This window comes from Xenopus laevis, chromosome 5L, assembly GCF_017654675.1.
Source record: "Xenopus laevis strain J_2021 chromosome 5L, Xenopus_laevis_v10.1, whole genome shotgun sequence".
Taxonomy (NCBI): Eukaryota; Metazoa; Chordata; class Amphibia; order Anura; family Pipidae; genus Xenopus; species Xenopus laevis.
In genome coordinates, this window is record NC_054379.1 from 160833897 (window position 1) to 160846332 (window position 12436).

At 39.0% G+C, this 12436-nt stretch overlaps 1 protein-coding gene across 1 annotated transcript; it reads left to right on the top strand.

Moving 5' to 3' along the window:
- Positions 1-399: 399 nt before the first annotated feature.
- crisp1.10.L (cysteine-rich secretory protein 1 gene 10 L homeolog) lies at positions 400-12203 on the top strand (the record flags this gene model as incomplete). The annotated part of the gene is made up of 8 exons (XM_018262479.2): positions 400-432; positions 1167-1253; positions 3416-3538; positions 5184-5274; positions 7373-7509; positions 9421-9515; positions 11008-11096; positions 11769-12203. Coding segments are annotated over 8 exons (780 nt in total), but the record flags the coding sequence as incomplete, so codon positions are not given.
- Between the last annotated feature and the right edge of the window lie 233 nt (positions 12204-12436).

Below are 12436 nucleotides of genomic sequence, written 5' to 3' on the forward strand. Positions count from 1 at the left end.
CTGTTGGTTTCATTTTTTTCTGACCCACACATATCACTACTACCCACAGAAACTATAAGTGTAGTTGTTCATATTAAGATCAAGTTTGCCATGTGTCTTTCCATAGTACTAAATCTGGGCATTTTAATGAAAATCAAGTGATTCCAATTAATGGCTCTCAGATAATTAAGTTCTGTTTGCCCAGTAAACACATATAATGTTCCCACGGCGTCTACTGTCAGGGCCAAGAGCCAACTCTAATATAATCTGCAAAAGTTGCAGCTTTGTGTGTTAATATGTGCCATACTTTACTTATTCTAAAACATATGACATCACACTGGAATTATAAACTTGGGGATTGTATGTTAAACTGAACATATATAAATGTGCAGCCAACAGATTTTGTGGATTTCAGGCTGAACGCTTCTCGTCGGGTGTTTATTTCATTCCAAGGTAAGCTTTTTTATATCTAAAGCTACATGGTTGATCTGGATTGGTTGGGTTGTATGGATTACAAACTATTCCATAAAACACACAGCAATGCCCTACCTACTGTAATGTAATACATAAAAACACCCATCAACTTGGATTTAAAATTAAGAATGAATTTTCTTCAGATAAAAATCTATTTAATTGGATGAATTGTTTGCTTGAACGGCATATTATGGGAAATTCAGTTTCCAATTTTTGGTTAACAGGTTTTCAGATAATGTATTCTATACCAGTTCTGCAAGGGGTACAATGTTGGTGGGTTTATAATGGAATATAATTCGTAATATGGCAAAAGAGCAATGTGTGTATACAGTTATGGGACCTGTTATCCAGAATTCTAGGGACCTGGGTTTTTCTAGATAGCAGATCTTTCTATAATTTGAACCTTCATACCTTGTCTGCTAAAACATTATTTAAAATTTAAATAAACCCAATAAGCTGTTTTTGCTTCCAATGAGGATTAATTATACCTTAGTTGGGATGTAGTACAATGTACTCTTTTATTAAGACAGAGAAAAAGGTAATCATTTTTTAAAATTCGGATTATTTGGATAAAATGGAATCTATGGGAGGCAGTTTTTCCATAATTCGGGGGTTTCTGGATAACAGGTTTTTTAGTCAGATATGCATTTCATGTGTTGTGTCACATTACTTATTCCTTATTTGCACATTGAAATGTAATTTCTTATTACTAGGAGTTTTCAAATCCTCATTCTTTGGAAATGAATGCGTTCCATATGATTCTATGGTTGGCATATCTGTTCAAGCAATCTTCAGAACAGGTCGGTTGTAGTTTGACTTCCATTTAACATTGCACGATGGACATCCTTATATGTAAGAGTAAAACAAAAATGATTAGAATGTCTTTTCTCTGTCCCTGGTATTCATCATATCATGCAATAAACCAAATAGCAATTGTGTCAGGGTAAGACTATTAAACTTGGATTAGCTGCCTCTGGAACTGACTGTTTGAAGGTAATGTAAAATCCAAGGGATCTTGGTCTTTCTTTGTCTAACAAATCTTTTCTAGTTCATCCATGGTGTGCCTCAAGGATCTATATGACTTCTCTATTTCTCCGAAAAATTTTGGTTGGAGACCCAATCTGTTCATTTGGCACTGGCTTTGAATTTCACTTTCAGTCGGCATCTAAATATATAAAGATATACGTACAAGATGGGAGGTGTAGCTACATAGAAGTTGTTCATGGGAAGGCAATTTGCTAAAGAATATTAATGGCATTCGGAAACTGATAACTTGTGATCAGGGCCAGACTGACCTACCTCAATACTGGGGAATGTCTTGGTGGGCCAGTTCTGGGAGACCCTTCTTCATATATAGTTCTACAGCAGAGGGTCCTCAGCATCCATCACTGATCATTGGCAAACAGCTCAGCTCTGAGACTGGTAAAGCAGTGTATTACATGCCTGCAGATTTCACAAATAGAAAAGGTTGATGCCTGAACTCCTCCCTCCTAAAGCATTTCACACCATTGGGTTCTTCTATGGCGCGAAACGTGTTAGAAGGGAGGAGCTCAGGAACCAAGGAGCAGAGTTACCTCAGTCAATTGGTACGGTATTCATTTTTGATTTTGAAATTGATTTTATTGTTAATGTGACACTGCCATGTTTCTGTATTGTTATATTGTTTATTTGGGGTCTGGAGAAGTAGCTTACGCATTTATTCCATGGCTGCTCATTGTTAAATAGAAAAGGCAGGTGAGCAGAAAGAAAAAGTTAGGATGGTTAAGATTTTAAAGAGAGAGAAACAATTTAAGATGAGCTGGGGAAAAAACACTAAGGGGCACATTTACTTAGCTCAAGTGAAGGATTAGAATAAAAAATACTTCGAATTTCGAAGTATTTTTTTGGCTACTTCGACCTTCGACTACGACTTTGAATCGAATGATTCGAACTAAAAATCGTTCGACTATTCGACCATTCGATAGTCGAAGTACTGTCTCTTTAAAAAAAAACTTCGACCACCTACTTCGCCGCCTAAAACCTACCGAGCATCAATGTTAGCCTATGGGGAAGGTCCCCATAGGCTTTCTAGCCAATTTGGGATCGAAGGAAAATCGTTCGATCGATGGATTAAAATCCTTTGAATCGTTCGATTCGAAGGATTTAATCAATCGATCGAACGATTTTTCCTTTGATCGTTCGATCACAGGAAATGCGGTAAATCCTTCAACTCCGATATTTAAAGTTGAATGATTTTACTTCGACAGTCGAATATCGAGGGTTAATTATCCCTCGATATTCAACCCATAGTAAATGTGCCCCAAATTGTAAAATAAACTCTGGTCTAAAGGAAAGGGTGGGATAAAGAGAAAGAAAAAGCAGGGAAGGACAGTCACGGTTTGGGGTTTGGAAGAGAAGAGAAATTAAAAGAGAGAAAATCAGAGAACATTTAAGAAGAATTAAGGAAAGAAAGGGAAAATGGGAGGAATGAATACAATAAGGATAGTAAAATGGAATAGCAAAAAGGCAATGCTGTGTAAGACAGCTATGTAATGATTCATACATAGCTGTCTTACATAGAATTGCCTTTTTGCTATTCCATCACTGATGAATAAATGCAGATGGTGGGACCTTGGCCTCTGGTTGGGCCTGTGCTGATCCAGTTCAACACTGTATGTAAGGTACAAAAACATTGAAGGATCGGAGAGGACTTAGAATGTGTAGAGGGAGGTGATCCCCGCCACTTTACTGCCTAAGAGTGAGGACCACTTAACCATTTATTTCTCAAAAACCATAAGATACCAAGAACACCTATTTATGATGAGGAAATATTGTGATTCTGGTTGAATATTTCAGAATGAATAGTATTCAGATTTGTCCGACACATGCCCATTTCATGACAAAAAGGCAAACTGATTTATCAGGTGATTGGCCAGTTGTCTATTCTTTTTTGCATTCAGTTAATCCATTTCTTTATTTGCAGCTTACTATAGTTGAATACAGTGAGCTGTCGACTGATTTAGAAGACAATCAAGACCTTATAGTGGGTATACACAATGACTACCGAAGATGGGTGAATCCATCGGCTCAAAACATGCTTAAATTGGTAAGAATAACCAAAATGTTTTTTTATAAGCGTTTAAATAATCCTGAGGTATTTACGTTTGTCCTTAGTGATTTAGAAATTACCCTTAAAATGATAATATATCTCCCATTTTGACATGAGTTCATTCAGCTGGGCCGAGCCATGTTACTGGGGTGCCCAAGGCAGTGAGCCTCATCACTCCATCTCCCTGCATGTTCCCGCTCACTCCCGTGGTGGCATGTGGCAGCCAGGAGAAGGCAGGAGTGCAAAAGATGTAGATAAAAGATATTCTCTTCAGGATATAGGAACTACGGGAATCCAGGGAGAAGAGGTACGTGTTTGGTGCCCTTCACCTTTGCACCCTAGGCATGTGCTTCTTCTGCCTAACCCTAGTTCTGACTTTGAGCCCAACTAAATGTGCTCATGTTATTATGTCATGTCATGAACGTGCTCATGTTAAAGGGGGGGGGGTATTTCCCCTTTAAAATTAACGTTTAAGGGCTCATTACAGATTGCAGATTGCTGGGGGCCCCAGAAATGTAGGAGGCTCCATATGGCCCTAATTAATGATCAATTTTATACATTGTGGTAGAATTGATCCACTAAATTGACCTAGTTACACAACTGGAACCCTACATGTATCTGAGGTAGTCACACCCCCTGAGCAGGATCCTTTATTTATAGGATGTGATTCCAGTGACTCCTTTGTGCTTAATGGGGAGACTTCAAGTAAGAGACTCTGTTTTTTTTGTCTTGGTTTAATGGTTCCCACATTGTAGGGCTGTTTCTTTCCATCCACATGCACTGGATGAGGGGGGGAGAGATATCTGAAGGGATACAAAGGGGAAGTAGAATACGTCATTATATGATGTCCTGGAACTATAGCAGGGTGTCTGTTACCCCAATGTTTCTATATATCTGTAACCTTGTTATGAGCTAAGGGGCCCAGCCTGAAGGTCAGTTAGGGAGAGATTTGGGGTGAGTGGTTATTTGTGCCCTGGGTACCCCTGGAACTATAGCAGGGTGTCTGTTACCCCAATGTTTCTATATATCTGTAACCTTGTTATGAGCCAAGGGGACCCAGCTTGAAGATCAGTTAGGGGGAGATTTGGGGTGAGTGCTTATTTGTGCCCTGGGTACCCCTGGAATTATAGCAGGGTGACTGTTACGCCAATGTTTCTATATATCTGTAACCTTGTTATGAGCCAAGGGGGCCCAGTCTGAAGGTCAGTTAGGGGGAGATTTGGGGTGAGTGCTTATTTGTACCCTGGGTACCCCTAGAACTATAGCAGGGTGACTGTTACCCCAATGTTTCTATATATCTGTAACCTTGTTATGAGCCAAGGTGACCCAGCCTGAATGCCAGTTAGGGGGAGATTTGGGATAAATTCTTATTTGCTGCCTTGGATATCTCTAGAAATATAGCAGGGTATATGTAGCACAAATAGTAGCACTGTAGTAGTGACACACAAACAGAGTAACATGCTACATCACAGAAATGAAAAGTTGAAATGAACACCATGAATGAAAACCAAAATCCAAGCAGTTAAAGGGGTGCTTCACCTTTAAATTCATTTTTAGTATGTTATAGAGTGTGATGTTTCTCATGTGCAAGATTTTTACATTACTTTATGATATTCTTGGTTTTCTCTTTTTTCTTTTCAAGCATTGGAATAACACATTATTAGCTAAAGCGAAGGAATGGGCCATGACCTGCAATTTCAATCACAGTGATGATAGTTATCGCTTGTATAACGGTGAGAGAATTATTTGCCACCCATAAATTTCCTCATCATTGGTCATTAGATGTACCCTCAAGTTTTACACAGCTGCCATAAAAGGTGTTAGCAACATACATGGTAGCTTGTGGTCCTAACATAGTAGACCGTCCATCAAGTTCAACCTTTTAAGTCCATAAATAACCTGCCTAACTGCCAGTTCATCCAGAGGATGGCAAAAAAAATCCATTTAAAGCCTCTCAAATTTGCCTCAGAGGGGAAAAAAAATTCCTTCCTGACTCCAAAATGGCAATGGGACCAGTCCCTGGATCAACTTGTACTATGAGCTATCTCCCATATCCCTGTATTCCCTCACTTGCTAAACACCATCCAACCCCTTCTTATACCTATCTAATGTATCAGCCTGTACCACTGATTCAGGGAGACAATTCCACATCTTCACAGCTCTCACTGTAACAAACCCCTTCCCAATATTTAGGCGGAACCTCTTTTCTTCTAATCGGAATGGGTGACCTCTTATACATTGGAAGAATGACCCCCTCCTCTCTGCCCCTTTTAATAAAGTTCAATACCTTTTTGCCCTTGATGCTGTTGACTGGCATTGCTTGCTACAGCTAAGTTTATCTTCTACAAGGACTCCAAGCTCCATTTCCATTATGGATTTACCTAGTGCAGTTCCATTAAGGCCCCGATGGACCCCACTAAGAACCTTACTCCAAGTAGAGAATGTCCCATTAACAACCACCCTCTGTACCTGATCCTGTAGCCAGTTTCCTATCCACGTGCAAACGACTTCATTAAGCCCAACAGACCTTAGTTTAGAAAGCAGTCGTTTGTGGGGCACAGTATCAAACGCTTTGGCAAAATCCAAATAGATCACATCTACTGCCCCCCCACTGTCCAGTATCTTACTTACCATATCATCATAAAATTTGTCTGACATGACCTAGCCTTCATAAAGCCATGTTAATTGCTGCTCATAATGCCATTCACTAGGAGAAAATTTTGAATGTGATCCCTTAACAAGCCTTCAAATATGTGCCCACCATGGATGGCAAACTTACTGGTCCTATTAGTGAAGATCAATGTACTGTATGACACTATCTGACATTAATAGCTGGGTACTTCATCTAAATTACTTACAGTGCAAAGGCTACCCAGGGATCTTCTCACTAAGTACAGGTATGGGATTTGTAATCCGGAAACCCATTATCCAGAAAACTCAGAATTTTATCGAAATAATCCAATTTTTCATATTTTTTTCTCTGTAATAATAAAACAGTAGCTTTTACTTGATCCCAATTAAGATATAATTAATCCTTACTGGAAGCAAAACCAGCCTATTGGGGTTATTTAATGGTTAAATGATTTTCTAGTAGACTTAGGGGCAGATTTATCAAAGTGAAAATTCGATTTTCGAATTCGAATTTCAAAATTGATCATGTACCGTCTCTTTAAAGAATTCACATTCAACCATTCACCATCTAAAACCTGCCGAATTGCTGTTTTAGCTTCCTAGGACCTATTTGGAGTCAATTGGTTTTTTTGGGAAAAACTTTGATTTAAATTCGATCAAATGCGCTATTACTTCGATTCATACGATTCGCCCAAATACGGACCTATTCGATCGAAAGTGGACCTATTCAGGCAAAAAAAAAATTAGACTTAATTTCGGTTGGTCTTTTTGAAATTGAATTTTGACGTTTTTCAAATTCTGAATTCATCCTATGATAAATATGCCCCTTAACGTAGGAAGATCCAAATTATGGAAAGATCTGTTATCCCCCAGGTGCTAAGCATTCTGGATAACAAGTCATGTATCTCTACTCACTACTGGATATCATATGAGATTCAGTTTAGTTTACAGGTACTTTGCCCCTGGAATTCTACAGGGAATTGCACCAGAATGCAGATAAATTCTTAGTCTAGAACAATATAGTTATTATAATATATGCTAGAAGAGTATCGTTATTTTTATTTATTTATTTATATTCTTCTATATGCATTGTGATTAAAAGGGCCAAAATCATTGCAAGCAATTCATTTAAAGGTGAATTTAGATGACTAAGGTATCAATTAATATTACTCTTGTTAAATGTTCTCATCCTGCTATTAGGTGTATATGCTGGAGAAAACATACTGAATTCCTATTATCCAGTTTCTTGGTATGATGTTATTACTGATTGGTTCAAGGAAGGGGAAGATTGGGTATACGAAGTTGGGTCAGAAAGTGTGACAGGACATTTTACCCAGGTAAAGTGATTTAAGTTCATTTATCAGAAATTTATAAAAGCAAACTTGAAGTAACCTTCTTTTAGCCCAGTGATTGCTTGTGAGCAACATGTTATTCAACAAACCCCTGGATGTTGCTCCCAGTGGCCTCAAAGCAGGTGCTTATTTTTTGAGTTTGGCTCCCCAACTCTTTTTGCATTTAAATGTGGCTCGCAAAAAAAAGTTGGAGGCCCCTGCCTTAGCCTAAGCCAGTGATCCCCAACCAGTAGCTCGTGAGCAACATGTTGCTCCCCAACCCCTTGGATGTTGCTCCCAGTGGCCTCAAAGCAGGTGCTTATTTTTGAATTCCGGGCTTGGAGGCAAGTTTTAATTGTATAAAAACCAGATGTACTGCCAAACAGAGCCTCCTGTAGGCTACCAGTCCACATAGGGGCCACCAATAGTCAATCACAACCCTTATTTGGAACCACCCAGGAACATTTTTGATGCTTATGTTGCTCCCCAACTCTTTTTACATCTGAATGTTGCTCATGGGTTGAAAAGGTTGGGGACCCCTGGCCTAAGCCAATGGAAATGTCCAAAAATTGTAATTTATTCAAACCAATGGGTATGAAATAAGAGGTTATGTGATGATAGCCTACAGGAGACTTTACAAGCCTGTGTTTTGTATTCCAACCCTAATCTCACTCTTTTTCCCCCTTGAATTGGATTCTTACAAAACAAAGGTCCCACTCTAAATATAAAAGTATACTTTTATGTTGTAATGTCCTCTGGCTGTTGGTGTAAGTCACTAATCGGTTGAGAGGTATGGCTGTAGGATGAAACTACCTCTGAGGCTGGTGTTAGGGCAACATTCTTTAGCCTGAGAGTGAAATTTACTTGCGTATCATTGTGAGTGCCCAGGAGGCACCTGAGAGGTCTCATTTACTTACTTATGGAAAATGTCCTCTAGTGCAGTAACCTCTGGCAACCAATGAGATGTTTGCTTTTATTGATCTTGAACCATGCAAAGAGAAAGATCCACAACCTTGCCACTGATCAGCCTTACCCCACATGCCCATTGCCTGGTACATAGGCCTTCCTCTCTAACATCTCATATATACTATCAACCTTTCAATCTCACTCTTTTATAGAAAAGTCCAGGGGCATATCGAGTCCCGGCCTTAAAAACCTAAAAACTACATTTAACCATATGCAAATTACAGTATATTTTACATCCTTACAATCGTTAGTCACTGAGAAGATGTGGACGTCTGACATATGGTACTCTCCCTAGTGGACATCTTCATAAATGCATCAACTCATAGCAAGAGAACATATAATCTGGGCTATCCCAATGGTCTCACCCATGCTCGTTCCTACAGTAGAAACCTATAGGACCTTGACACTAGGTCAGTTACATGTTAAGTAGAGTGGAACCATGTGATTGATGTGGATTTTTTTGTTCTGCAAACCAATCCTTCTACCACGTATCAGCCACGATGATCAGGGGGGGGGAATGTGCAAGAGCACTAAGAGGGCACAAGAGCTCACCCCTTAGTAGTGCTCATTCAGGCAACACTACTTTCCCTGGTCTGGCTGTACCTTGTGCCTAAAAAAAGCAAATACAGACTAGAGCGCAATGGGGAACAGACCAGCTAGAGGGGTGGAAGGGAGGGACACTACATTGCTCCCCCATCTGCCCCTTATGAATATAGCACTATGGTGTGCACAATGGACCATACTCTCAGATTTTTGCACTTTGCACCCTGCCTTCCTAATAGGTGGCCCCTACAACATTTATATTTCAAGATCATTTTTTATCCTTAGCGGAAGAGGGATTATGTTTGCTTCATTCCACTTATTACAAAGGTGTGTGCATTTACTGTTCTGTTGTATGCCTCTATATACATAATAGCTATAGATTAATTTTGTTTTTCTCTATTTACCGAGATTATATGGGCCCCTACTCATTCTCTGGCATGTTACTGTTCAGAATGTGATGGAGATTCATATCATTACTTTTACGTGTGCATCTATTTTCCTGCGTAAGTATCCCTATTTCAAGAAAAAGAAAATAGACACAGTTACATAAAGCTGAATGTAAGGCTAGTTAGTATAGATCAGTGATCCCCATCCAGTAGCTCGTGAGCAACATGTTACTCCCCAACCCCTTGGATGTTGCTCCCAGTGGCCTCAAAGCAGGAGCTTATTTTTGAATTCCAGGCTTGGGGGTAAGTTTTGGTTGGATAAAAACCAGTTGCACTGCCAAACAGAGCCTCAATGTAGGTTGATAATCCACATAGGGGCTACTAAATGGCCAATCACAGCCCTTACTTGGCACCCCAAGAACATTTTTCATGCTTGTGTTGCTCCCCAACTTCTTTTACTTCTGAATGTTGCTCACGGGTTCAAAAGGTTGGGGATCCCTGGTATAGATGGACCCAATATCGTTACCGGCCACTCCCATGCATTACTGAGCCATTAACGTTGGTCTGAACTGGCAAGCCTCTTTGGTACCCCAGAGTAGGGCTCATTTACGAGTGCAAGTGCTGTGTGCAAAGTGCAAATTCAGCCATACATGGCCATGTTTTTATCCAGATTGCAGCATTTCCCCCCATCACCCCAGTATGAAAATATTTAAAAATATATAAAAGTATGTATCATAAGCCAGATGAGTCAGGTGTGTATAGTAGAAGGAGCAGGAATATGGAATCTGCCCTGCCTTGCCAAGATATGTCATGATCTGCCTAAAACCTGGTCTACTTTTGGGTAAACCCTGATCCTTTCTGCTATAGAAAATGGTTAATTTTCACCTACATTAGGACAATTTGAAGGGATGCAATAGTGTCAGGGGTACAGGCAGCAAAACCTATAACTGTAGAGCACTGTGTGTGTAGTACTTTGACATTACCCAAAATTCATGTCACTGTCTTTTCTGCATAAGGTTGTATTCCCTCATAAGCTACCCATGCAAAGGCCAATGTTGCCTGCTGACCAAATCAACATTTGTGGTGTTGTTTGGGGGGCTACTGAGGAAATTCTGTTGGACATTGGGGTTGTGTCTGCAGTGAGTTGATCTGATCAGTGGCCCACCATTTGAGTTGTCAAATCAGCAAAGAGCTGCTCATTTGTTAACCTCACCAAGAAGATCTGCCCATGTTTGGCAAAATATTTAAGATGGGAACCTGTGCTGGAGTGTTACTGGAGTGCTCAATCCAGTATATATATATATATATATATATATATATATATATATATATATATATATATATATATATATATATATATATATATATATATATATATATATATATATTTTCCCACATCCTTGAAAAAGGTCCCCAGGTGGGACCGAAACGTCGGATTATGTTGATATTTTCACAATAAATGACAAGATTTTTCACCTGACATACAGTGTGTGCTGATCCTTTCTACAATATATATATATATATATATATATATATATATATATATATATATATATATATATATATATATTGATGTAAGCTTTGATTTTTTGCTTCTTTTTTCCAATAGAGGGAACAGAAAAGATGACATAACTACTCCATACAGTTCTGGAGCCTGGTGCAGCAAATGTCCAAATGACTGTGACAACCAATTGTGCAGTAAGTATTTGCTCTGGCAAAATAGATGCCAAAATGGTTACTTGTTTTTCTACTTCCCATCAACCTCAGATGATCTAAGGCCAATGGCACACTTTGTAGTTTTTAAGTGTACATTAAGGAGGGAAAATATGGGAAATGATACCCAATGTAAGTAGCACTTCTGCCCTGCTTTATGGCTGAGATTTCAACTCGGCCACTCCCAACCGAAACCCTACCTGACCAAATATGCCATCAATATTTGTATACCTGTCTCTGACAGCACCATGGGGGCGGGGCAGGTAAACAAGTCTCCGTATATATAAATAAAGGGATAGCAAATGGCCAAAATGCTCGGGAAGCCATTGGTTTATTTATATACTCCCTCTTGCTTGCCCTCTGACCCCTATAGTGATATCAGAGATGGGCAGACTAAGTTTGGGTAAATAAATGATTATGGTCAATTGGGTCAGGTAGGATTTTACCAGCAAGATATGTTTTGCAGGTTCCACAGGTTTTGGGTCGGCCCACTGATATCTATGGGTTGGATATTATTTGTCACTGAATAAGTCTGTTAATGATCAAAATGTAAAACTGTATATAGAAGAAGGTAATAGCAACTCATAAAGACATGAAAAGGGTATCTTTAGAAAAACACGGGCTGAATATTATAAATATATTTTTAATTTATTTTAGCAAACTATTGCCCATATCAGGATATCATTAAGAACTGCAAAGACGTGAAAGATGCTTCGTTATGCGGCAACCCAAGTCTACCGTGCGATGCCACCTGCATCTGTGGTTCTGACAAAATATATTAGTCATTTTCCCTTGACTGACTGTAAAATGTACATTCTTTGAGTTTTTACAAGCCATGCTCAATATCTTTCTTTGTGTGCATTTTACTCTGGGTCCTGAAAGAAACTACTTTTTAGTTCTTTGTTTATCTCCCAAACCTCATCTTGGGCCTCAACCATATGATAAGGCAATTTTCAAAACTTACGTGGAGCCCTCTGTGACGCATGTGTTTTCTTCCCATAATGTATATTCTGATGATTTTATTTCAAATCCTATAGTAAGAATTCTGCTGTACTGTTTGTATGAATTGAAATAAAGACATTTGCAACTCAATATTTCAGTAAACAAATGGAGCCTGGATTTATAGTGTTTGTTCCATTAGATCTTGCTTATAGGTTAAGAGAACATCTATGGGGGCAACCCCACATTCACACAGCTGCATTTAGAAATTTAAGAATTAGGTGTTTTGGGAAATGCTTGGGAAGATTGGATTTTTGTGGTGGGAAGTCAAAAAGTCTGACCTTAATAATAATAATAATAATAATAATAATTAGATTAATTTTAAG